The sequence below is a fragment of the Lampetra planeri genome, chromosome 44, assembly GCF_965212315.1.
Source record: "Lampetra planeri chromosome 44, kcLamPlan1.2.h2, whole genome shotgun sequence".
In the NCBI taxonomy this organism is placed as follows: Eukaryota; Metazoa; Chordata; class Hyperoartia; order Petromyzontiformes; family Petromyzontidae; genus Lampetra; species Lampetra planeri.
Window position 1 is genome coordinate 3642699 of NC_136150.1, and position 27837 is coordinate 3670535.

Genomic DNA, 27837 nt, shown 5'->3' on the forward strand with positions numbered 1-27837 from the left:
CACCCTCTCACTCACCCACTCACCCACCCTCACTCCACCCTCTCACTCACCCACACTCACTCCACCCTCTCACTCACCCACTCACCCTCACTCCACCCTCTCACTCACCCACACACTCACTCACCCACTCACCCACCCTCACTCCACCCTCTCACTCACCCACACTCGCTCACCTCTCACTCACCCACCCTCTCACTCACCCACTCACCCACCCTCACTCCACCCTCTCACTCACCCACACTCGCTCCACCCTCTCACTCACCCACACTCACTCCACCCTCTCACTCACCCACTCACTCACCCTCACACTCACTCACCCACTCACTCACCCTCACTCCACCCTCTCACTCACCCACACTCACTCCACCCTCTCACTCACCCACTCACCCTCACTCCACCCTCTCACTCACCCTTACACTCACTCACCCACTCACTCACCCTCACTCCACCCTCTCACTCACCCACACTCACTCCACCCTCTCACTCACCCACTCACCCTCACTCCACCCTCTCACTCACCCACACACTCACCCACCCACTCACCCTCACTCCACCCTCTCACTCACCCACACTCGCTCACCCGACTCACCTCTCGCTCGTCCCACAACCGCGGGACTTTGCCCACGATCGATTCTCCGCCTCGTCCAATCGCAGCTCGCCCCCGCCTCCCCGCCCTCCACGATAAAAGGAATCCCCCGTGCAGCCACAGGCACGAGGGACGTTCATCTCCGTGAGAGGTGGGGGGTGGTGGTGGTGCCTCCTGGTCAACAAGCCGAGGTTCGTAGTCGGCCCTCTGGACACCGAATCCCCCTCGACGCCGCCGCCGTCGCCAGCGATGACGAGCTTGGCGGAGCTGTGCCAAGGCCTGCCCCTGGATCCGCTGCCCCCGCCACGCGGCCGTGACCCCAACTGCCCCCACGCTCCCGTGAGGACCCCCGGCCTCTCCCCTGCCCAGGAAAAGGTAGCACCCCCCCCCCCCTCTCTCTCTACATTCAGCCCCCCCTCTCTCTCCTTTCAGCCCCCCACCCCCCCCTCTCTCTCCATTCAGCCCCCCCCTCTCTCTCTACATTCAGCCACCCCCCCCCACCAGCACGCAGTGGCTGTCACCTCCCCCTCCTTACCTCGACACGTGCACCACATACACCACACGCTCCACACACGCACCTCACACGCACCACACACACACCACATACACCACACGCACCACACACACCTCACGCAGCACACACGCACCACCTACACCACACGCTCCACACACACCTCACACGCACTACACACGCACCACATACACCACACGCACCACACACACCTCACACGCACCACACACGCACCACATACACCACACGCACCACACACACCTCACACGCACCACACACGCACCACATACACACCACACACGCACCACATACACCACACACACCACACACACACCTCACACGCACCACACACGCACCACATACACCACACGCACCACACACACCTCACACCCACCACGTACACCACACGCACCATATACACCACGCACACCACATACACCACACGCACCTCACACGCACCACATACACCACACACGCACCACACCACACGCGCACCACATACACCACACGCACCACGCACACCACGCACACCACGCACACCACATACACCACACGCACCACATACACCACACGCACCACGCACACCACGCACACACCACACACACCACACACACCTCACACGCACCACACACGCACCACATACACCACACGCTCCACACACACCTCACACGCACCACACACGCACCACATACACCACACGCACCACACACACCTCACACGCACCACACACGCACCACATACACCACACGCACCACACACACCTCACACGCACCACACACGCACCACATACACCACACGCACCACACACACCTCACACGCACCACACACGCACCACATACACCACACGCACCACACACACCTCACACCCACCACATACACCACACGCACCATATACACCACGCACACCACGCACACCACACGCGCACCACATACACCACATACACCACACAGGAACCACATACACCACATGCACCACACGCACCACACGCGCTCCACACGAGGTGTCCGTGTGTCTGAACCTCAGCGTCAACTTACAACCCTCACGTCACGCGATCTCCGTCACGCTGTTGAGACATAGAAGTAACAAGGACGTCACGATGATCAAGGGATTATAACCTGTAAATGAAATAGGTCTGTGTCACCGCGCCCTTACAAATTGCACACGAATTGATGCAATGAATATCACGTCGCGGGCTGCTTTTCACTTGCAAGTTTCAGATTTACTGAAATACACCCGTCCTTGGACGGGCAATAGGCTAGTAAGTCAACACGCAGACAATACTTCGGTATATATATGTCTCTCCGCGTATAAAGGGCAGTCGCTGGATTCGAACCACAAACCTCACCAAGGCCGGGCCGCGTCACCGCCCCACGGCTGAAGGAGGAGACCGTGAAGACTGCAGCTCCTCCGGCTCTCAGTGGCCACGTGGCCAGGTGGTCACGTGACCAGGTGACCACGTGACCAGGTGGTCATGTGACCAGGTGACCAGGTGGTCATGTGACCAGGTGACCAGGTGGCCAGATGACCAGGTGGTCATGTGACCAGGTGACCAGGTGGCCACGTGACCAGGTGGTCAGGTGGGCAGGTGGTCACGTGACCAGGTGACCAGGTGGCCATGTGGTCAAGTGACCAGGTGACCTGGTGGTCATGTGACCAAGTGACCAGGTGATCAAGTGGGCATGTGACCAGGTGGTCATGTGACCAGGTGGTTATGTGACCAAGTGACCAAGTGGTCATGTGACCAGGTGACCAGGTGGCCAGGTGGGCAGGTGGTCACGTGACCAGGTGACCAGGTGGCCATGTGACCAGGTGGTCATGTGACCAAGTGACCAGGTGGCCAGGTGGTCATGTGACCAGGTGGTCATGTTATATCATCGGGTCGTGAGCGGGAGTGTGTCTGTGTGTGTCCCCTTGCCCTTCACCACCCTTCGCAGGTCGCCCTGCGCAATGCGCTGCGTTACTTCCCGGCCTCACTGCACGAGCTGCTGGCCCCGGAGTTCCTGCAGGAGCTGCGGGCGTACGGACACATCTACATGTACCGCCTGTGCCCCACGCTCGAGATGAGGTGGGTGTCCCGCAGCCTGCACCGCCGCATGAACCCGGCGCCGCTCCCTCGAGGCGCGCCAGACCTTGAGGCACTGTGGGGCAATCTTACTTTGGAGCTTTCGTGACTGCAGGAATTACTCTTTGGTTCTTTCGGTAAAGTCACGTATAAAGATAAAATAATAAATTAAATACTACCATACGACGTTTCGATTGCAACACAAGCAATCATCAGGTACAAATGAAATAGAAACACAAATCTAGTATACTTAGAAATGGAATGTAATACAACAGAGAGTCGGATAACATAACAGTCAACACCCTACCTGGTTGATTACGTTCTTCCTGAGAATGCTAAATTTGAGAGAGATAAAACACAGAACCAGAGACATATAGACAGACATATAAGTAGAGACAGATATCACAGAGATACATAGAGAGAGAACAAACATAGGCACACAGAGAAAGCCACGTCTCTGTGTCGAGGCCTTAAATATAGAGAGGGTGCGGGGGCGGAGAGAGAGGGAGGGGCTAGAGAACATTTGCATGTCAATGAGAAGCACGACGAGGTGCGAAAGCTTGAAAACTAGGACGCAGGGAGAGAGACACACTCAATTAAATAACCTAGCAAAATATCCAAATGTAATGTAATGCAACACAGAGAGTCGGTCAACACACTGTGGGGCGCCACGGCTTGGAGGACGGGTGAGGGTGAACCCACTTTTTACCCCAACTGCCGATCGACTCACCTGCCGATCGACTCACCTGCCGATCGACTCACCTGCCGATCGACTCACCTGCCGATCGACTCACCTGCCGATCGACTCACCTGCCGATCGACTCACCTGCCGATCGACTCACCTGCCGATCGACTCACCTGCCGATCGACTCACCTGCCGATCGACTCACCTGCCGATCGACTCACCTGCCGATCGACTCACCTGCCGATCGACTCACCTGCCGATCGACTCACCTGCCGATCGACTCACCTGCCGATCGACTCACCTGCCGATCGACTCACCTGCCGATCGACTCACCTGCGGTGTACCCATTAGACCGATGCTGAGAGGATAGGAGCTGGCAGGGGACCTGAGAAACCCGCACCCGGTGCTTCGACTGCCGCGCCGGGAGATGGAATCGAACCTACGACCTTTCGTTTCAAGTCCGGTGTGCTGCTGCTGCTGCTGCTGACCGTTACTGTGGCAGCAGCTTCTCGGAGACGATTCTGAAATGGTTTTCACCCGAAACGTCTGACAATAGCGAAACATTTAATATTCATATATGTTTCCTTTTCGAGCCCCAGTGTTGTTGTTGACACGGGACGTGTTGGGTTGTTGTTGTTCGTGTCCCACTGCCCATGCTGGAGCAGTAGCAGCAGTATCAGGAGCATCAACCATCGTTACGCAAACTCCGCTCAATCTCGCAGCAGTAGCGGCAGCAGCAGCAGCAGCGGCGGCTTTTGGCTGCTGGCCATCGAACAAATACGGCGGTCACCGCATCGCGCGACGCTTTCAGATGCGCTGCTGCTGCTGCTGCGGCCGTCTGGAACGCTCTTGCTTCCAGAAATAATGAGGAAGCCACTGGAGCTTTTCACTTTTAAATCATCCAGATTGAAAACGCATTTCTCTCAGACTGCTTTTTGTGTTTAGTATGTTGTTCTTCCCCCGCACCTCCGCTTATCACGGCTGGCTACGTACGGTGCGAAGAAAGATTCAACATGCGTTGTGCAGGTAAGCTGTGTAAATTACCGTCGGTAGCAACGTCTGTTGTGGCCACGGACTCTGCGAGGGCGTGGAGGCGATCCTCTCTGTGCCGCTCACGGCTCGGCTCGGCTCTCTCTGTGTTTTTCCTTCCCACAGGGCGTACCCGATCCACGCGTACCCGTGCCAGTGTGTCCACGCGGCTGCCATCATGCACATGATCATGAACAACCTGGACCCGCGGGTGGCACAGGTGGGCGACTGGGCCAATCCGCGGCAGCTGCTGCAGCAGCACCAATTAAACACACTCACGCACAAAGACAAAGACCCCCCCGTGTAGCCTTAACAGACTGTTGGGGCAAGTGCTGTTAGCGAGCAGCACCTATGAAGGCCGGCACGGTACACGAGGGCGTTGTGTTGTGGCTAAAACTACGCACCGGCCGCCTTTATCTCCCCCCAGTGGCGATGTTTACACACCGCGCCAGGTACTCATTTAAGGCTGAGTCGACCTCGGACAGACTCAGAACACACACACACATACTAGTGAGCACACATACACACCCACACACATACATACACACATACTGCATACGAATGTCATCTCCCCGATTGGGCGATGAAAGGGGAGCAGGTAAGAGGCTCGCGTGCTGGGAGAGAGGTGGTGATGATGATGATGGTGGTGGTGATGATGGTGGTGGGGGTGATGATAGTGGTGGTGGTGATGGTGGTGATGATAGTGGTGATGATAGTGGTGGTGGTGATGGTGGTGATGATGATGGTGGTGATGATGAGTGGAGGTGTGGGCACGTGTTGAGTCAGCGTGGAGCACGAGGCGAGTACTAATTGATGAGGGTTGCCAAGGGGACAGATGATTGGTTAATTGGAAGGTGGAGGTCTGGGGGAGGATGGGGTATTTCAGGAGAGAGGGGAGACACCGGTTTGTGGCGCCCCAGCGGGTTGGGAAGCAGCTCTTAGCCACGAAAGACTTTCGACCCATACAGGGAGTGGGGTGGGTAAAAGAGGAGTCCGTGGGAAGCCGTCAGTTCTTCGTGGGGAGTAAACGGGAGCGGCGCTCGAGGCGTTGTGGTGGTGGCCGGCCTCGCCAACGTTGTTGAGGCCGGGGTCGACCCCACGGCGTCCTGAGCGGGTGCGGTGCCCCCCTCCCCCAGCCACCCCCGCGGGCAAGGACCCAGCCGCCCCGGGGGCTTCGCACCGCGTGCGTTGGCACCGGTCGCTGTCCACACGCGGCCCGTGGCGGTGCTCGTGGCCACGTTGGTGACCACGGCTTTCTGGCGAATGGAGGGGGGAGGAGGAGGAGACCTTTTTTGTTGGCAGTAGCAAAATGATGGGTGGTGGTGGGGGGGGGATAAGAATTGGCTGTTTGACCCTTTACGGCGCTAAAACAGGAGGCGTAAATATATAAATGTGTCGTTAAACCTGTCACTTATGATTGCAAGTTGTTGCAAGTCAGTGACTGCTTTAGTGTTAAAATATGGTGCTGTATTTTTAGGATAGTGTGTTTATAATATCATTTTATGTAGATATCCACATTTATTTAATATTTTTCTTCTGCAGTTTTTATTGAAAATGCAATATTTTATATCTCAAAAACCTGATGTGATAGACAAAAACTGATGCCAGATTTGGAATCGGCACCCCAAAATTACATTAAAACCGTTAGAATACCTTATGCCAGAAAAAAGTGTGTTGACCAGTGTAATGATGCCTGCATCGCCTTTGACACGGGTTGGCCCACACGAGAGAGAGAGATGGCGACCTCCCTTAGTGGCCGTGTCTCAAACCGACCAGTGTTGGGGCTCAGAACACAACGCCAAAAAGTGAACCCTCAACAAGGACGATGTGACTAACGCAGCGGCTAATTTGCTCGGGCTGAGCAGTCGTAGATTGTCTACTTGGCGTTTGCACGTCCTAACTCTGTTTTTGTTTTTATTTCTAGAGGGTAAAGCCGATATTTTTCTTCTTGGTTCTTTCGGTAAAGTGAAGAACAGGTCTGTCTTCTCGACAGACCTGTTCTCCACCTGAGGACGGCTGCTTGCGTTGTGGCCGAAACGTCGTGAGAATTAATTTTATTATGTTTTATTTTTATTATTTTATTATTTCCATTCTACGTAACTTTACCGAAAGAACCAAGAAGATGAATCCCTGCAGTCACGAAAGCTTTACATCGAAGCCGATATTTCTTGACACGTGGCTTGTTTGTAATAATTTAAACGGGAAGGCTCTAACCCCTGTTCGGCACTAAAACACGAGTTGCGTGAAGATGTTTCAACAACCAAATGGGTATCTGTTGCAAGGAATCGAATCTGCATTGACCACGTGTGATTGTGGTTGACATGCAAACAAACGTTCTCCGGTAGTTGATGGCATTGTCGTTGAAACTGACCGGCCAACACCAGAGACAGCCGATGTCCGAGTCTCAGCAGTGTCAGACCAGAGAACGACGCCAAAAGGCGAACGTAAAGATGTCGCGTTGTATGTTATAGGCCAGCTGTGAGTGGTGGTGCTGCTGCTGCTACGCACAATTCAATAGTTATAACTGGCACAAAGCCAAAGATGGTCCCCCTGTGTGTAGCCTAGAACCAGCACTGTTAGGGCAAGTGCAGCGAGCGAACATCGGTGTGGCCAAGACCACGCCCGGCCGCCTTTGTCTCCCCAATGCCCCCATGTCTCGCGCGCCGCACCCAGGCACTTGTGCAAGGCGTGATGACCGCGTCCCTCCGAGTGGACGTCGACAAATTCTATGTTGACATTCGCAGATGAGGCCACTGCTGGTTCGCCATCGAACTCCGAATATGCGAAATTCTAAAAACGACGCCGCAAATGACTCCGTTGTGATCGCGCGCACGCATCAGCGGTCACCGCACCCGCACTGGCAGTGAACCTCATCCCTCTTCCCGAGTGAGGGCTGCGTGCCGTTGTTTCGCGTCGGTCACAAACTCATCCTGCAACTCGCGCGCGCGTGCAGTTTCCACAGGAGCTGGTGACTTACGGAGGGAATGGGCAAGTGTTCAGCAACTGGGCTCAAGTGAGAAACGTGTACCCTCTACCCCTCACACACGTGTACCCTGTACCCCTCTCACACACTCACACACGTGTACCCTGTACCCCACACACACCCACACACGTGTACTCTCCACCCCTCACACACCCACACACGTGTACCCTGTACCACTCTCACACACCCACACACGTGTACCCTGTACCACTCTCACACACCCACGCGTGTCCCCACGCAAACAACTCAACTGGGGTTGAAGGGGTTTTTCTGGGTAAATGAACATCACAAGAATAATTAACTAATCGAGGACATTGCCGCTTGCGCGTGCGTGTCCCTGGGGAGCAGTAGCGTCGTGGCGAGAGCAATGCGCTCACGGCAAACAACAGTGGTGATTACTTGAACTGGTCGTGGGCGTCCCCTAGGTCTGCTCGGCCTCAAACGAGTACCCGGTGCGACAGTGTAACCATCGCCGCTCGGGAGACAAAGGCGGCCGGGCGTGGCGCTGGCCACCCACCCTCGCTAACAGCGCTTGCCCCAAGCAAGTGTAGCCCACGGTCTGCGTGGGCCACACGATGGGAGAGGGTGGCGGGGGGGGGGGTTATCGTTGTCTCCGTGACCCTCGCTGCCCGTGGTGGTGGTGGTGGTGGCGGTGCAGTTCTGGGTGGTGATGCAGCTGCTGGCCGAGATGACGGAGGAGCAGACCCTCGTCGTCTACAGCGGCCACCCCATGGGCCTGTTCCCCAGCACGAGACACGGGCCTCGACTCGTCATCACCAATGGCATGGTGAGGCGCGCGGGGGGGGGGGGTGAGGCGCGTGGGGGGGGGGGGGTGAGGCGCGCGGGGGGGGGGGGTGAGGCGCGTGGGGGGGGGGGGGTGAGGCGCGTGGGGGGGAGGGGTGCGCGCGCGGGGGGGGGGGGTGAGGCGCGCGGGGGGGGGGGGTGAGGCGCGCGGGGGGGGGGGGTGAGGCGCGTGGGGGGGGGGGGGTGAGGCGCGTGGGGGGGAGGGGTGCGCGCGCGGGGGGGGGGGGGTGAGGTGCGCGCGGGGGGGGGGGGGCTCGCGCGCGCGGGGGGGGAGGGGCAAGGCGCGCGCGGGGGGGGGGGCAATAAACGAACCTCATCCAGTATTCATGGCCGAGCTGAAATATCTGTCCCCGGTGTGAGAGTCGCCGTGCAACTGCCCCCCGCGACGCATCGATGATTGGGTGCAGCCGAAACGTCTCTGGGACCCTTTAAATCAAACGCAGTGTCTCGTCAGCTGAGTTCCCACTGGCTTCAATCAACGCCGCCGATGATGATGATGAACTCCCAGACGTGATAGGAAATGGGCGCTTAAAGGGGAAGCTCGGTCAGGAGGGGGTCCCACGTCCCTGACACCCCCACGCCGTCTCCTGCAGCACCCTGCCGCCACGGTCTCTCTCCACCCCACCCTCTCTCATCCTCCCGTGTCTCCATCATTTACCGCGCCCTTCCAGCCAGACAAGGGTTCAGTCCTGTTGACTCAATTTACCTATCTGGGCTGTAAATTATTTCTGTGTTGGCCACCCTAATCGTTCATCTAAGCCGCGCAATAAACACAAGACAATGGGTGTCGGTGCGGTTCTACCCGTGCACTGGGACTCTTCCAGTCGACCCCGTGGCGCGCAAACCATCGTCTTGAATCCCCTTGCACCCCCCCCTCGCCCCAACAATCACATTTAGTGAGCAAAAACAAAGATCCCCCCCCCGTATAGCCTGAACAGACTGTAGGGGCAGTGATAGCTCAACGAAGTGGCTTATCACCACGTTGGAAATTGATAGCAGCCAAATACTCTCAAACGCGTGTTTCTAAATGCGGAGGGAAAAACCGGAGGACCCGGAGAAAAATCCACGCGACCACGGGGAGAGAGACACGCAAACTCCTAATATACAGCGAGCGTCAGGGTCGGGAGGGAACCCACGAACTCCCGTATACCAGGCGAGGTAGTTAACATCGCACCACGTTAGCTTTAGCTGAAGATGGCAAGGGCATGCAAGGGCCGAGCAATGAGTGGCCGTAACAGAGCGCAACACACGGGGCTCACAATTGCTGGCGCAGTGACGCGTTAGAACCGAGTCCGTTCCATCGCGCGCACACCGCTACGCTACCGCAACCCCTCTCACAATTACCGGTCCTGGGCCTCCCCTACGTCCACTCAGCCTCAAATGAGTACCTGGGTGCGGCCGGGCGTGGGGCTGGCCCCACCCACCCCTTCGTGTGCCGTCCCGGCCTTGATAGGCGCTGCTCGCTACTGTTTGCACATAGTCACTTTAAGATGTTTTCTTGTTCATGTTTTTTTTGTTTGTTGCGGTTGCACCCGATTCAAGAGCCGAATGGCTCACAGGGCTATACCTAATAAAGGAAACTTGAAACAGCACTCGCCCAAAAGTCTGTTGAGGCTACACGGGGGGGGGGGATCTGTGTCTGCGTGTCGTGCCGTGCGTGTGTCCCCAGGTGATCCCCAACTACTCCTCCCGGGAAGAGTACGAGAAGCTGTTCGCCCTCGGGGTCACCATGTGAGTGACCCCCCACCCACGCACACCACCCCCCCCACCCCCCGTGGCATATTTGTAGCTGGGCGACTGTCAACGCCACCACCACTTGTGCCTTGTCATCAATTAGCATGCCATAATTAGTCACGGTCACATCATTATGATGACTCCTGTTCACCGAGGAGAGCCTCGCCGAGTCTCGAGTCTCTCTTTCAAGGAGGGTCCTGCCAAGTCTTCGCAGCAGGCGATGCTGCTGTCACTGCTGTCGCTGCTGTGAGGTCATCGCGATCGAGTGATGGTGCAGGGAGTTGTTTAGCGCTGGGATGTTTTTAGCCAACAGCAGTTCCACTGTGTTTGTGGGGTCTCGCTATGGGAGGGAGGAAACCGGAGAAGCCAGACCAGGGGGGAGAACATCCAGACGGCACACGCAGCTGAGAGCCACACGGAGAGCAGTGATCTTGGTGGCGGATCGAATCCCAGGCACCGCCTGCGCTGTAAGCCGCCAGCGTCACCGCTGCCCTCCAGCAGAGGTCCACCGCTGCTGCCGTGAGCGTTCGCACCCAGGTGGCTGCTGCTGCTGTTAGTTGTTGATGTTGTGGTGGTGGTGTCTGCGCCAGGTACGGGCAGATGACGGCCGGCAGCTACTGCTACATCGGCCCGCAGGGGATCGTGCACGGCACCCTGGTACCCCGCGCACGACAAGCACGGCACGCACGCACGCACGGACGGCACGCACGGCACGCACGGCACGCACGGCACGCACGGCACCGCGCTCGCTCCGCTGCTGCCGTTGAGTAACCGTGGCGCTGCCGTGGCCGCAGCTGACGGTGCTGAACGCCGGGCGGCGCTACCTGGGGCTGGAGGACCTGCGGGGCCGCGTGTTCGTCACCTCGGGGCTGGGCGGCATGAGCGGTGCGCAGGCCAAGGCCGCGGTGATCGCCGGGTGCATCGGGGTCATCGCGGAGGTGAGCTCGCCCCACCGCCCCCTCAGCCTCACCTGGCTCGCCCGCCACGCTCGCCCGCCACGCTCGTGGGGAGCGGTGGTGCAGCGGTCGGTGCACTGCACTACAAACCCGGCGACCCCCGTTCGATTCCAGCTCACGACCGACAACACCGAAGAATGTTTGAACCGGTCCTGGGCCTCCTCTAGGTCGACTCAACCTCAAATGAGTACCCGGCGCGATGAGACAAAGGGCGGCCGGGGCTGGCGTTGGTCACCCCCGGCCTTCATAGGTGCTCGCTGACAGCACTTGCCCCAGCAGTCTGTTAAAGGCTACGCGGGGGATCTTTGTCTTTGTGCATCTCAGGTGGATGAGGTGGCCCTGAGGAAGCGGTTCGAGCAGGGCTGGCTCATGGAGGTCTCCACCAACCTGGACCACTGCATCACGCGCATCCGGTGAGCGCGCCCGAGTGCGTGGGGAGTGGTGGTGCAGCGGTTAGCGTGCCGCGCTACGAACCTGGGGGACCAAAAGTTGGATTCCCGCTCATAGCCAATAGCAGCGGGGAATGTGTGAACCGGTCCTGGGCGTCCCCTAGGTCGACTCGGCCTTAAATGAGTACCTTGGGGCGGTGTGTAAACGTCGCCGTTGGGGAGACAAAGGTGGCCGGGCGTGGTGCTGGCCACACACCCTCTCGTGTGCCGTGCCGGCCTTCATAGGTGCCACTCAAGTTCAAGTTCATTTATTAGGTGTAGCCCTGTGAGCCATTCGGCTCTTGAATCGGGTGCAACCGCAACAAACAAAAACATGAACAAAAAACATCTTAAAGTGAATATGTGACCAAGTGCAAACAGAAAATCCAAGAAAAGACAGCAAAATATTGTAGAAAAAAATCACCGTACACCAACGCTGTGTGCAAAAATCCCACTTGCCCCAACAGTCTGTTAAAGACTACATGGGGGGTCTTTGTCTTTGTCTGTGCGTGTTTAGTGATGCACGTGCCAAGAAGGTTCCCCTCAGTCTCGGTTACCATGGAAACATCGTGGACTTGTGGTGAGTTGAAAAGTTTATTCTGCTGAATATTACTCTCATTTAAAGCTTTCGTGACTGCAGGGATTCATATTCGTGGTTCTTTCGGTAAAGTCACGTAGAAGGGAAATAATAACATTAATATATAATATAAAACAATAAACATGATGGTGTTGCAGTCGAAACGTCGTGAGAATTTTTATTGTTAATATTATTTTATTATTTCCCTTCTACGTGACTTTACCGAAAGAACCAAAAATATCGCTCGCATTGGTGCAGTGGCACGGTGCGGTGTGGGGTGGGACGATGCGGGGTGGCGCAGGGTGGCGCGTCGTGGTGGTGTGAGGGCGTGGTGCGGGGTGGTGTGAGGGCGTGGTGCGGGGTGGTGCGGGGTGGTGGTGTGGTGGTGCGGGGTGGCACGTCGTGGTGGTGTGAGGGCGTGGTGCGGGGTGGTGTGAGGGCGTGGTGCGGGGTGGTGCGGGGTGGTGGTGTGGTGGTGCGGGGTGGCACGTCGTGAGATGTGCTCTCGGTCCAGGGAGCGGCTGGTGCAGGAAGCGGAGCAGAGCGGGGAGCTGCTGGCGGACCTCGGCTCGGACCAGACCTCGTGCCACAACCCGTACGGGGGCGGCTACTGGCCCGTGCAGCTGGCGCACGGCGAGGCGCTGGGCCTCCTGCAGGCCCAGCCCACGCGCTTCCGCGCACTCGTGCAGGAGAGGTGCGCGCCGCACCATCGCCACACACTCCGTATGGCACAACCACACTCACCGCACCGCACCATCGCCACACACACACCGTACGGCACAACCACGCTCACCGCACCGCACCATCGCCACACACACCGTACGGCACAACCACGCGCACCGCACCATCGCCACACACACCGTACGGCACAACCACGCTCACCGCACCATCGCCACACACCGTACGGCACAACCACGCTCACCGCACCATCGCCACACACCGTACGGCACAACCACGCTCACCGCGCCGCACCATCGCCACACACACCATACGACACAACCACGCTCACCGCACCATCGCCACACACCGTACGGCACAACCACGCTCACCGCACCATCGCCACACACCGTACGGCACAACCACGCTCACCGCACCGTCGCCACACACCGTACGGCACAACCACGCTCACCGCACCGCACCATCGCCTTCACACACCGTACGGCACAACCACGCTCACCGCACCGCACCACCACCACCACACGGCGCCACTGCACACGGAGTTGGATTCCCACTCACAAAACAACTTCAGTGACGAATATCTGAACCGGTCCCGGGCCTTCCCTACGCTAACTTAATTGGGTACCCGGTGCGACGTGTGAACGGTAGAACTGGGGCAACAAAAGGCGTTGGTGCTGGCCACCCATGGCCCTCGTGTGCCGTGCCAGCCTTCGTAGGTGCTCGCTAACAGCACCGTCTGTTAAGGCTACACCCGGGGATCTTTGTCTGTGTGCGTCTGCAGCCTGCGGAGACACGTGGCGGCCATCAACGCCTTGGCAGAGCGAGGCCTCTTCTTCTGGGACTACGGAAACGCCTTCCTCCTAGAGGCTAAACGCGCAGGTATTGCCCCTCCCCTCCCCAATGCTCCCTCCCTCCTACTCCTTCCCCGCCCTTCCTCCAACTCTCTAGGCCAACATGGGTCGGCATGGCTGGTGGTGTCCATGCCGAGCGTGCGACGTGGTGCGTGTCTTCTCTAGGAGCCGACGTGGAGAAGGCCGGATCCGGTGACCAGAGCGAGTTCCGGTACCCGTCGTACGTGCAGCACATCATGGGGTGAGACCGCCGCTCCCGGCCGCGGGTCCGGTCGGCACGCAGCAGTCCTCCTCTTGCCCTGGGGTGGCCTCCTGCCTGCCACTGGGGGCCACACACCCAGGCACGCCTCCTCTCTGTCGGCACTCGGCCCCATCCCACACCGTGCAGGTTACCGCGATAACGTCCTCACGGTAACCGACACAATGCCGGAACCAGATCCCCCGGCACAAATCCATCGCAGAAGCCAGTTCCTGGACTTGGTGGCAACGCTGCTCTGACCGTTCCGCCGTGACCCGGTCAGCCTGGACCGCGGGGTGACGCTGCGCCGGCGATGACACCGCTCGTGGCACCAGCGCGACAATCGCCCTCCAATCCGTGCTCCCATTTCCGCAGCTGCATTTTTACTCCGAACGCATTGGATTTGCCGGAGCCAAATTAAATTGCTGGTGTCTGTCCTCCGTTATTTTTGGCTCCGATTTCAATTTTCGTCATAGCTACGGTTGTAAGTACACCAGTGCCATCGGTCTCCCAAATTGTCCGTGCCGGTTTTAACTGGAACACGACCGCGCGTGCCCAGGGACATCTTCTCCATGGGCTTTGGGCCGTTCCGCTGGGTGTGCACGTCCGGAGACGCCCGCGACCTCCTCGCCACCGACGCCATCGCAGCTGCCGTGCTCCAGGAGATCGTCGCCGACCGCAGCCACCCAGGTGAGACACGGGGAGAAGGGAGAGAGGTGTGGCGGGGGGTTCACGGTTGGAACCCAGCTGCCCTGCTTGTTGCTGCCGGTGTGGTCCCTGTTAAGCGCCGCTTCTCGTTGAACATTAAACGATGGCGTGAGCCGGCCAGTGCTCGCCGGCGTCGCAGTAAAAAATTTCCCAAATCCTAAAACGGTTGCCCCGCCGGTGACTCAATCGGGTTCGCACGAGGCAGCGACCACCGCCGCTCTCCTGGCAGACTGGCGCCCGCTTGCAGGCCGGCGCCGAGGCACGAACACGGGGAACCGCTGCCACCGTGGGCCACCCCCTCTCACGTCCGAGATGCGACGCGAGGCGCTCGGCGTTTCCGAGTCATTTCGACGAGCCCCATGTGCACGAGAATCTTGCCGCTCCTGCCCGTGCTGTCCGAGCGCCAGAGGTCGCAATCGGGTACCCGATACCCGTACCCTACCCGATACCCGGCTACCCGTACCCGGCCGGGTACGGGTACCCGTTTGCGACCCTGGTGCGGCCGGGTACGGGTACGTGTAGGCCGTGAGTCACTGGTGAGTCACCGTTTGTCGCTCATTTCCCAACGTCTTGTCTCTTCTCACAATTCAAGTTCCTAGAATCAACCCACCCACGCCTGCAACATGGCTTCATCCCTACCCGTACCCGGCCCGGTACGGGTAGGGTACGGGTACGGCCGGGTACGGGTAAGGAATCAAAACCCGTTTGCGACCTCTGCCGAGCGCACGGACACGGCGCCGGTCGCGCCGGCACCGCTCTGCAGTGACCTCCTCTGTCTTTGACTCCACGATCCCCCCGCAGTCCCCGAGTCCGTCCGGCAGCAGTACCTCGACAACATCCGCTGGATCAAGGAAGCGCACAAGCACAACCTGGTGAGCCGGTGCGGACGCGGCGGCGTTCGCTGCTCGTTGCCGAGGTTCGCGGTTTAAGTCCGGCGGCCGCCCTGGTTAATCCTTGCGCTGGTGGGCAGCGTATGAAGCAACCGTGATAACAGTGCTGCTGGGCACCGTCTGCTTCACTCGTGGTGGACGTTACAGATCCCGTGACGCCATTCGGAAAGAGTTGGCCATCGTGCGCCCCGCGTCACGGTCCGAATTTGAAAATAGATCGCTTCGCAAACGACTCGACTCTCCTGCTGCTAACGTGTGGGAGGACCCTCCTGGATTTGGCTCGAGGTACTCGGCGAGGCTCTCCTGGGTTAGCGAAGCGCGGGGGTGGCGGTCCCACCCCCGTGGCCGCGGGGTTGGTGTCACCGGTGGACGCGGGGTTGCCGTCCGTGGCCGCAGGTCGTTGGCTCGCAGGCGCGGATCCTCTACTCCGACCAGGTTGGCCGCGCCGCCCTCGCCGACGCCTTCAACAGCGCGGTCGCCGACGGGAAGCTCCGGGTGAGAATTCGCGCCGATTGACCGCAACCTCCGAAACCGCGAACCGTGTCCGGAGCCCGACGACCAGGTTCCCATAGTCCGGAGTCGAAGCGACTTCATCCCAGCTCGAAGACAACCTTGTGTTGCTGCCGGGGTTGCCAGCTCGCAGTGGCAAGAGTGTGCGTTGGCGAGCGCGGCGTGTAACGGTGACGACGCGGCGCTGCGTTCCGACTCCCGCAGGGCCCGGTGGTCATCAGCCGCGACCATCACGACGTGAGCGGCACCGACAGCCCCTTCCGCGAGACGTCCAACGTCTACGACGGCTCAGCCTTCTGCGCAGGCAAGGGGCTCGCGGTGGCATCGCCTCTCGCTCGCGCTCGTAACACGCGCTGGTAACACGCGCTGGTAACACGCGCTGGTAACACGCGCTGGTAACACGCGCTCGTAACACGCGCTGGTAACACGCGCTGGTAACACGCGCTCGTAACACGCGCTGGTAACACGCGCTCGTAACACGCGCTGGTAACACGCGCTCGTAACACGCGCTGGTAACACGCGCTGGTAACACGCGCTGGTAACACGCGCTCGTAACACGCGCTCGTAACACGCGCTCGTAACACGCGCTGGTAACACGCGCTCGTAACACGCGCTCGTAACACGCGCTCGTAACACGCGCTCGTAACACGCGCTCGTAACACGCGCTGGTAACACGCGCTCGTAACACGCGCTCGTAACACGCGCTCGTAACACGCGCTCGTAACACGCGCTGGTAACACGCGCTCGTAACACGCGCTCGTAACACGCGCTCGTAACACGCGCTCGTAACACGCGCTCGTAACACGCGCTCGTAACACGCGCTCGTAACACGCGCTCGTAACACGCGCTGGTAACACGCGCTCGTAACACGCGCTCGTAACACGCGCTCGTAACACGCGCTCGTAACACGCGCTCGTAACACGCGCTCGTAACACGCGCTCGTAACACGCGCTCGTAACACGCGCTGGTAACACGCGCTCGTAACACGCGCTCGTAACACGCGCTGGTAACACGCGCTCGTAACACGCGCTCGTAACACGCGCTGGTAACACGCGCTCGTAACACGCGCTCGTAACACGCGCTCGTAACACGCGCTGGTAACACGCGCTCGTAACACGCGCTCGTAACACGCGCTCGTAACACGCGCTCGTAACACGCGCTCGTAACACGCGCTGGTAACACGCGCTCGTAACACGCGCTCGTAACACGCGCTCGTAACACGCGCTCGTAACACGCGCTGGTAACACGCGCTCGTAACACGCGCTCGTAACACGCGCTCGTAACACGCGCTCGTAACACGCGCTCGTAACACGCGCTCGTAACACGCGCTGGTAACACGCGCTCGTAACACGCGCTCGTAACACGCGCTGGTAACACGCGCTCGTAACACGCGCTCGTAACACGCGCTGGTAACACGCGCTCGTAACACGCGCTCGTAACACGCGCTGGTAACACGCGCTCGTAACACGCGCTCGTAACACGCGCTCGTAACACGCGCTGGTAACACGCGCTCGTAACACGCGCTCGTAACACGCGCTCGTAACACGCGCTCGTAACACGCGCTCGTAACACGCGCTGGTAACACGCGCTCGTAACACGCGCTCGTAACACGCGCTCGTAACACGCGCTCGTAACACGCGCTGGTAACACGCGCTCGTAACACGCGCTCGTAACACGCGCTCGTAACACGCGCTCGTAACACGCGCTCGTAACACGCGCTCGTAACACGCGCTGGTAACACGCGCTGGTAACACGCGCTGGTAACACGCGCTCGTAACACGCGCTCGTAACACGCGCTCGTAACACGCGCTCGTAACACGCGCTGGTAACACGCGCTGGTAACACGCGCTCGTAACACGCGCTCGTAACACGCGCTGGTAACACGCGCTGGTAACACGCGCTCGTAACACGCGCTCGTAACACGCGCTGGTAACACGCGCTCGTAACACGCGCTGGTAACACGCGCTCGTAACACGCGCTCGTAACACGCGCTCGTAACACGCGCTCGTAACACGCGCTCGTAACACGCGCTGGTAACACGCGCTCGTAACACGCGCTGGTAACACGCGCTCGTAACACGCGCTCGTAACACGCGCTCGTAACACGCGCTGGTAACACGCGCTCGTAACACGCGCTCGTAACACGCGCTGGTAACACGCGCTCGTAACACGCGCTGGTAACACGCGCTCGTAACACGCGCTCGTAACACGCGCTGGTAACACGCGCTCGTAACACGCGCTCGTAACACGCGCTCGTAACACGCGCTCGTAACACGCGCTCGTAACACGCGCTCGTAACACGCGCTGGTAACACGCGCTCGTAACACGCGCTGGTAACACGCGCTGGTAACACGCGCTCGTAACACGCGCTCGTAACACGCGCTCGTAACACGCGCTCGTAACACGCGCTCGTAACACGCGCTGGTAACACGCGCTCGTAACACGCGCTGGTAACACGCGCTCGTAACACGCGCTCGTAACACGCGCTGGTAACACGCGCTCGTAACACGCGCTGGTAACACGCGCTCGTAACACGCGCTCGTAACACGCGCTCGTAACACGCGCTGGTAACACGCGCTCGTAACACGCGCTCGTAACACGCGCTCGTAACACGCGCTCGTAACACGCGCTCGTAACACGCGCTCGTAACATGCGCTCGTAACACGCGCTCATTTGCCAACTCGATCACCGATATACCTACCTCTCCCCCCCTCCCATCGACCTCTCACCCTCAGACATGGCCGTGCAGAACTTTGTGGGCGACGCTTTCCGCGGGGCCACGTGGGTGGCGCTGCACAATGGCGGCGGCGTCGGATGGTACGACGCCCGCCGCTCTGCTCCCCCCCCTCGCTTGCTCCTCCTGCCCCCCTGCACCCCCCCCCCCCGCTCCTCCTGCACAACCCCCCCGCACCACTCCCACTTACTCGCTCCGAGAATAGCCGAGGGGGGCACGTGGTATGAGATGCTGTCAGGGCAGCAGCGGGCCTATGGGGCTCTTTGCGAGTCCACGAGTCTCGGAGCAGATGGTTGAGAGACTGTCCCTCGTGCAGGTCTTGGGAGGGCATCGCGCATCTCCGAGATCTAACGGAGGGGGAGAACGCGTCGCGATGACTTCTTGATTGATCCGAACATCACTTGCCCCCAACAGTCTGCTAAGGGCCATGCGGGGTGGTTTTTGTCCTTGCAGGGGTGAGGTCATCAATGGTGGCTTTGGGCTGGTGCTGGACGGGTCGAGCGACGCGGCCCAGCGCGCTGCCCGCATGCTGCACTGGGACGTGATGAACGGGGTCAGTGCTGTGACCTCCCACAGCTCCAGACACCCCACCGCCACCTGCTGCGTCGGTGCGACGTGTCAGTGCGATGGGTTGGTGTGACGTCGCCATGACGTGCCAACCCGATGGGTTGGTGTCGGTGTGACTTCGCGATGACTTGTCAGTGCGTGCTTGTGCGACGCTTGTGTGACGCCTGTGCGGTCCCTGCAGGTGGCTCGCCGATGCTGGGCAGGGAACGGCACGGCTCGCGACACCGTCACACGGGAGGCAGAGCGGCACGCGGACCTGCGCGTCATACTTCCCCACCACCCAGCAGACTCAACGCTCCTGGACAGGGTCACTGGCAGTGGCTGCGGCAGCAACACCCTCTAGCTCCTGCAGCAACACCACCACCACTCTAGCAGCAGCAGCAGCAACAACACCACCACTAGCAGCAGCACTGATTACTGCCGCACGGCGAGAATAGTCCCGAGTGTCGCCGTGGGTTACTCGTGGAATTTAACTCGGCAACTCTTCACCTCCTTCGCCAACAATGTGTCTTACAAATCGCATCAGCCACATGGCCTCCTTGGGAGCACATTTCTTCTCAACAGCATTGGTTTAATACGAGCAACGCTGTGGCGGGTTTTGACTGTCAGCGTCCCATCGGCAGTCGGGCTCGCTCGAACCAACACTGATGGACTGCCAGATGTTAATTGGCAAGGGTCCTCTCTGTTCCATACATGTGCTTGTTCAATGCAACACTTGGTGCTGCGCAGATCAATCTGTGTGGTGGCTGTGGTGTCAGGCAGAGGACGAGCAGGCCCCCCCCTCCCCTTGCTTGTGCTGAACTAATGCTGCTGAAAAAAAAAACTCACTCCCAGGTGGGCTGCACTGCTTCTGCCATTCCCCTAAAGCCCAGGTTGAATAGCTGTGCGCTGCAGAACTGATCAACACAGAACCCTCACACATCCCACACACGAGATTCGCGCACGCGTCCTGCTTGCTGGAAGAATGCCGTCTAAACAAGTGTGTGGACTCATCGCCTTCTGTAGGGGATGGCGAAACGACCCTGTGGCACACCTTTAAAGGCTCTAGTAATTATTGCCCACAGGAGACAGACCAGGTAAATACATTCAATAAAATGCAGATTCAGAAATAAGTTAAAAGTAAAGTTCTGATTCGGATGACGTTTTAATTCCAAGTATCTGTACACAACAAATAAAAGCATACGTTTGAAGGTGGAGTGTCACTGCTTCCCCCTCCATAGTCACCAGCAGGTCTCCCCCCCCCCTCTAACTGCTGCCTGTGTGTCGCTGTGGCCCAGAGGTCGCAATCGGGTACTCGATACCTGTACCCTACCCGATACCCGGCTACCCATTCCCGGTCGGGTATCGGGTAGGGTACACGGGTAGGGTACGGGTACCCGTTTGCGACCCTGGTGCGGCCGGGTACGGGTAAGGAATCAAAACCCGTTTGCGACCTCTGCTGTGGCCTCAGCATCACCGTCACCCCAGTCACTGTCAGCCCCCTCCCCCCGCCAATGTTGTCACTGTCACTGCCCCCCCCCCCCATCACTGTCACCCGCACATCACTCCAGCATTGCGGTGCCATCTGTCATGGGCGGCAGCTGCATCATCTCCACGTCCCTCGAGGCCGAATGCTGGAGCTCACGCCGCACCTCGCCCGTCACGGCGGGGTGGCCGTGCACCTTGATGAGCTCCAGCAGCGCCTCCTTCTGCTCGGAGGAGAGGTCCTCCTTGTAGCGCTGCGTCAGCACCAGCAGAGCCTGGTGCCACAGCACGGGCAGCGTGCGCCGGTCGGCGCGGAAGCGCAGGAAGTGGCACACGAGGGCGTCCAGCACGCGGTACGGCAGCGCGTACTTCTTGTCGAGGAACAGGCGCAGGAAGACGCTGTTGGCGCCGCTGTACTCCATCTCGGCGATCTTCAGCAGTGCGGCGCTGCACACGCGCAAAGACGATGGCACAGATTCGGCGAGCGGCCTACAAAAAAGCTGGTGGGGCAGGTCGCTGTTAGAGGGCACCTAGGAATGTTGGCACGGCGCATGAGTACTATATTCTGATTTCCTCCCACGGGTATACAACATCTCAATACAGCACCACCGAGCTTGAGAGGTTGTCTCCCTTCCCGCGCTCTTAATAATAATAATAATTTAAACGTATAAAGAGCCCTTAGAACAATCGTGACTCACTTTTCTGATTCCCCGCGCCTCGGTGTGGAAATCAACCGAGTTACAGCGGTGGCTGGCTTGAGACGCAGTTTGCATGACCGCCACTTAGAGTCGTCAATGGTCATGGGGTACATCTTTTTGACTTTACCGAAAGAACCAAGAAGATGAATCCCTGCAGTCACGAAAGCTTTAAATCGAAAGTTATGGGGTAGTCTGCCGAGGTGGTGGTGGCGGCGGCGATGAGGCGTGAGAGGGTGCGGGTGGGCACCTGGAGTGCAGCACGGGGATGGAGGACTTGGAGAGGATGCTGCCCACGATGATGGCCTCTCTGAGGGTGCAGGTGCCCGACTCGCACAGAGGGAGCAGAATCCCTGCAGCGACGGGAGAGAGAGGAGCGGACAAGTCAAGCACCGTGCTTGCGCCACACCGGCTCGCCGCGTGCGTTGTTGCCACCGCACCAGCCGAGTGCCGTGTGCAAGCGCCTCACCTTTGAACCAGGCCCCAGGCTTGAACAGGGCCTTCTTGAGCGCCATGTAGAGGTGGAAGTTGAGGCGCTTGTATTCGGCGATGTCATCGCGCACGCGCGGCAGCAGCACGAGGTTGAAGAAGCGCTGTGCCATCCGCTCCTTCAAGTTCGACGTGAAGATCCTGCGGCACAAACCCCCACACTCTGCCACAACAAACACCTGCACAAGCCAGCCACACCTCCACCGACTCCGTCCTTCAGAGCTGCTCCCTCCCTGCTAAAGTGAGCACTGTGTCAATGGTGCTCATCTCGTGTTCGTTTAAAGCCCTGAGCCACTGGGGGAAATAACACATTCTTATGGCAGGGGCAAAGTCGATTTATAGAATAACCATTGTTAACTTCGCAACAAGATAAAAAAAAAATAACCACGTTACAGAAGAACTTGAAAACTATTTCGGTTAAACAGATTTTACCGTTACAAAAGTTGCCTCGACCAAATTCCTTTTAAAACCGTTACTTCCGTTCTGTTGTACACACCATGCGCTTCAGAAGCCAACATCTTATAGCGTTTACCCAATGGCTCCCAAGCTTGGTAGCCTCTCCCAGGTGGATCCAAGCCTTGGTAGCCTCTCCTAAACGGATCCCAGCCCTCGTAGTCTCTAACCAGGTGTCTGCCAGCCCTGGCAGTCTCTACCAGGTGGCTCCCAGCCCTCGTAGTCTCTACCCAGTGACTCCCAGCCATGGTAGTCTCTACCAGGTGGCTCCCAGCCCTCGTAGTCTCTACCCAGTGACTCCCAGCCATGGTAGTCTCTACCAGGTGGCTCCCAGCCCAGGTAGTCTCTACCCAGTAGCTCCCAGCCCTGGTAGTCTCTACCAGGTGACTCCCAGCCCTGGTAGTCCCTACCTGGTGGCCTGGTAGACTGCCGCTGCCGACCAACTCTCGGGCTCCGTGACGTACAGAATCTGCTCCCAGTTTGAGAGCGCCGGGATGATTTTGAAGGCCTTGGGAAGCTTCCCACTTCTGTATTTTGTTAAGATCTGCAAAGGCAAATTTGGAAACAAAACGACTGTCACAAACGTGGCAAGCTGCACCGACGTGTTACTGTCGCGCACTTGAGAGCGGGCGTGCGGAGGAGCGCGGCGCGAGTTCCCGTGACCTCTCTTCTCTCACGTCCCATTGACCCTGTCGGCTCCAGTCTCATTCCCTCTTATGGCCTAAACATCCGCGTCTAGTTTGGACGTTTCGTAAATGATTGATTCTTCAACATGCGATTCGATGCAGGTATTCCCATCGAAACAATGTCAATCGATGAACTGTTAAATTCCATCTTCTTACCGCTGCCAAATACTCGCACATGGCATACAAGTGCGCCCTGATGACCCGTTGTCACGGTTGCAATAGGTCATCAGGATGCACAGGCTTTCATCTTCTTGGTTCTTTCGGTAAAGTCACGTAGAAGGGAAATAATAAAATAATAAAAATAAAACATTATAAAATAATTCTCACGACGTTTCGGCCACAACGCAAGCAGCCGTCCTGAGGTGAAGAACAGGTCTGTCGGGGAGACAGCGTCTGAATGAGAGATCTGCAAAGGCAAATTCAGACGCTGTCTCCCCGACAGACCTGGTCTTCACCTGAGGACGGCTGCTTGCGTTGTGGCCGAAACGTCGTGAGAATTATTTTATATTTTATTTTTATTATTTTATTATTTCCCTTCTACGTGACTTTACCGAAAGAACCAAGAAGATGAATCCCTGCAGTCACGAAAGCTTTAAATCGAAAGATGCACAGGCTGGCGACCTCGGCCGCTCCTCTCCCGCTGTCTCTCTAACCTCGCGCACGCCTTTGTAGACTTCGAGCACTCGTGGGTCCAGCGCCGGCATGGGTCGCCCCGTGGCCTCCGACAGCGCCGACGCCACCTCCGTCTGCTTCTCCGTGATCTTCTCCATGATGATGTCCGCCAGCGTCTGCCTGCCCGGACGCACGGACGGACACGCGCGTTAACATGTACGCGCGTTAACATGTACGCGCGCACACAAACGTGCATACACACCAACACATGGCACACAAAGACCTTCCGCATAGCGTTAACAGACTGTTGGGGCAAGTACTGTTAGCGAGCACTCGTGAACATCAGTACCGCACACAAGGGGGTGAGTGGCCAGCACCACACCAGGCTGCCTTTATCTGACCTGTTGCAATGTTTCAACACTGCACCCGGTACTCATTTGAGGCCAAGTCGACCTAGGGGAGGCCCAGGATTGGTTCAGATAATCGTCACTGGTGTTGGCCAAGAAAGGGAATCAAACTCGGATCGCCGGGTTCATAGCGCTGCCACTGCCCACATGCGCGTGCATGTGCAAGCTTGCGTGCGCGCGCGTGCGTGTACATTCCCACACACACGCACACACGAACATATCCACACTAATAAACTACGGCCTCATTACACGGCAACTCATATATTTAGAATTTCTTGATCTAAATTCGCTATGCGTTACGTTAAATTCGCATTCATGGAACTTTTTAATCTGTGCATTTCACGGTACTCAAGGTGGTGTGCGTGATGCGTTACTCACACTGTACTAGTTTCCTACACTCTCCACGCTGGGGCTTTGTGTTCTGGTAAGTGCTGTACTGTATTTTATTTTTCGACTTGAGTATTATTATATAGAATTTTCAGTTTCCCATTAAATATGCACGATAAAAGTGTTTGCTGCATTAAGTGTGTTTTTAATAATTATTATTTCTTAAGGCCGTATTTATTTCCCCCGAAGGAACGCATCTCCGATGCTATGATTTAAGTCAATGGGATAAGGGTTAGACATACGACGGAATTTTGCTCTGCGGCCAACTTTTCAAGAACATAACAATTCTGTATGTCGAGAGATGCCCGTAGAGCGGTCTATCAATTCACACACACACACACCGACCTTTGGCGCATGTTCCCCGCACCTCCAATTCCCCCGCACCTCCGATTAGGACGGTCGGCTCCGCACAGCGCGCGAAATAAGTTCAACATACATACATACGGGCACACAAACGTCTACTGCCTTGCGCACAAACCCAGAGATGTGCCAAGTGCAATAGACAGGGCGCCCCACGTACACATGCACGAACCACAGCGCGGCACCGTCCACCCAACACCGCCGTGTGGCCTCCAGACAGAGCCTCTGGCTCTTACCTGGCTGGCGGGTTCTTGTTCATGAACATCTCGATGGCGCGCTCATCTTCGGCGTCCACCTCCACGCACTCGTACGGGTGCCCGCCTGTGCCGCGCGCGAGGGCCGCGCTCTGGGACAACGAGGGCCACTCCTCGTCCGCCTCCTCCTCCTGCTCCTCGTCGTCCGACGATCCAGAGCCCCCATCCCGCACGGCCGCACCTGTAACACCAACGGGGGGGGGAAGGGGAAACGTGCAGCCTGAGGCCCAGGGCTCTTGCCACGAGTGGTCGTGCACAGCGGCCCGCGCCTGCACAGCGGCCCGCGCCTGCACTCCTACTGACGTTAAGAGCAGGGCCCATAGATTGCACACACAGGGGCCTACGGGGTACACACACAGGGGCCTACGAGGTAGACACACAGGGCCTACGGGGTAGACACACACAGGAGCCTACGGGGTGTAGACACACAGGGCCTACGGGGTACACACACGGCCTACGGAGTACACACACACAGGGGCCTACGAGGTACACACACAGGGCCTACGGGGTACAAACACAGGGCCTACGGGGTAGACAAACACAGGGCCTACAGGGTACACACACAGGGCCTACGGGGTACAAACACAGGGCCTACGGGGTAGACACACACAGGGCCTACGGGGTAGACACACAGGGGCCTACGAGGTACACACACAGGGGCCTACGGGGTACACACACACAGGGGCCTACTGAGTAGACACACACACAGGGCCTACGGGGTAGACACACACAGGGCCTACGGGGTAGACACACAGGGGCCTACGGGGTAGACACACACAGGGGCCTACGGGGTAGACACACAGAGGCCTACGGGGTAGACACACAGGGCCTACGGGGTAGACACACAGGGCCTACGGGGTAGACACACACAGGGGCATACGGGGTACACACACAGGGGCCTACGGGGTAGACACACAGGGCCTACGGGGTAGACACACAGGGCCTACGGGGTAGACACGCAGGGGGCCTACGGAGTCCATGGTACCCGTGGAGTACACTCACAGTCCCTAGAGTTGACACACGCGTGTGTCAGTCGGGTGGACATGGGTGGAGGAATCATCGAGCCACGGTCACGTGAACTGCAGCCGCGGTTAGCGATAGTCGAGTTACAAGGCGCTGAGCGAGCGAGGGGCTGCAGTTGTTCTCTGATGTTTGCACAGCGTTTGGTGTGCGGTGCTTTTTTCTGGAAGATTTTGCTGCTTTTCCTGGATTTTTCTGTTAGCGCAAAGTCACATTAAGAAGTTTTTATTTTTTGTTTTATGCGGTTGCACCCGATTCAAGAGCCGAATGGCTCACAGGGCTGTGCCTAATGAATGAAACTGAAAAACTCTGGTCCGACACTGGTGAGACGAGGCCATGGAGAAGGCTGTCGCCTCTGGTGTAGAGGCCAATCCGTGTCAAAGACAATGCCATGCGCTATCAGAGCGCGTCTGTGAGCACGTCTGGCCACACGTACTGTGTGTGGTTGATGCAGCACTCGATCTACAGCTGTACAGCATTTAGTGCTTGAACATCTTATAATAACACCCGTGTCCTTGCCAGAAAGGGCAACACACATTATAATTACTTGTAATAATCAAGCGAGAGCCTGGCTCACGACTCGCCCCCGACTGTGCACCCACCGAGCCGCGTGATCTTGGCGGAGGAGCGGCGTCCCACGCGCGCTCCCTCCTGCCCCGTCTCCCCTTCCTCCCCCTGCTGCTCCTCTTCCTCCTCCTCCTGCTGCTGCTCCCTCGCCTGCTGCAGGATCTTGGCCGTCAGCGCGTCGTCGACGAACGCGTCCTCGGGCCTCGCTCGCTCGGGCCGCGGGGCCCGCGGGGCCCGGGGCGCCGAGCGGCTCATCGCGATCTGGTCGGCCAGGCCCAGAGTTCGGCCCGTGTCACGGGCGCGCTTCTCCTTGGGCATGGCTCACGCGTGGAGGGAGGCCGCTTGCTTGCTGGTGCTGATGAGTATGGGGGTGGTGCTGGCGAGCGCTGATGTCGGCTGCCGCTGCTGCTAGTAACGCGCTAAACCCGCACGGCACTCACAGGCGAGTGTGAGTGCGCTCGGGAGCCGTGTCTATACCGCGGAGTAATCAAGGGCAGCACTCGGCAGAGAAGCTTCGAGGCGTAATCCGTGGCTCTCACCCCCCCCCGCCGCCCGCTACTTCGGGAGTCGTCGGCGAGACTCGAAACCGCGTGTCGCCCGGCGGCTCTCCCCGACACGTGGTGCTCGCGCTGCTCGCGCCTCGCCGTCGCCACTTCCGGGAGGTGACGTCAACTTCCGGAAGAGCGCGGGCGGGGGATGCGGTGACGACTTCCGTGGAGGAGAACTTCTGGTGGGAGGGGGTTGGGGAGGGGGTTGGGTGGGGGGGTTGAGTGTGGGGGAGTGGGTGGGTTGGGGGGAGGGAGTGGGTTGGGTGGGAGGGGGTTGGGTGGGTGGGGGGGTAGTGGGTTCGGTGGGGGGGTTTGAGTATGGGGGAGTGGGTGGGTCGGGGGGAGGGAGTGGGTTGGGTGGGTG

General features: G+C 58.6%; 2 protein-coding genes across 3 annotated transcripts; one reads left to right on the forward strand and one right to left on the reverse strand.

Moving 5' to 3' along the window:
* Window positions 1–702: 702 nt before the first annotated feature.
* UROC1 (urocanate hydratase 1) lies at window positions 703–20721 on the forward strand. 2 transcript variants are annotated; one of them, XM_078614426.1, is made up of 20 exons: window positions 703–961; window positions 3033–3163; window positions 5001–5094; window positions 7828–7887; window positions 8516–8644; window positions 10331–10392; window positions 10986–11052; window positions 11190–11333; window positions 11676–11764; window positions 12297–12359; window positions 12871–13050; window positions 13816–13913; window positions 14051–14126; window positions 14683–14813; window positions 15633–15703; window positions 16118–16216; window positions 16436–16535; window positions 18966–19047; window positions 19418–19517; window positions 19713–20721. In XM_078614426.1, the coding sequence occupies exons 1-20, from the start codon at window positions 836–838 to the stop codon at window positions 19872–19874; spliced, it is 2064 nt and encodes a 687-aa protein (XP_078470552.1). In that variant the 5' UTR covers window positions 703–835; the 3' UTR covers window positions 19875–20721. The 2 variants fall into 2 exon arrangements, with proteins under 2 accessions (XP_078470552.1, XP_078470551.1); XM_078614425.1 differs by lacking the exon at window positions 703–961 and adding an exon at window positions 2068–2228.
* BYSL (bystin like) lies at window positions 20657–27639 on the reverse strand. Its single transcript, XM_078614427.1, has 7 exons — window positions 26961–27639; window positions 25321–25519; window positions 23972–24110; window positions 23043–23176; window positions 22160–22320; window positions 21941–22043; window positions 20657–21442 (listed from the first exon to the last, which is right to left on the reverse strand). The coding sequence occupies exons 1-7, from the start codon at window positions 27241–27243 to the stop codon at window positions 21073–21075; spliced, it is 1389 nt and encodes a 462-aa protein (XP_078470553.1). The 5' UTR covers window positions 27244–27639; the 3' UTR covers window positions 20657–21072.
* Between the last annotated feature and the right edge of the window lie 198 nt (window positions 27640–27837).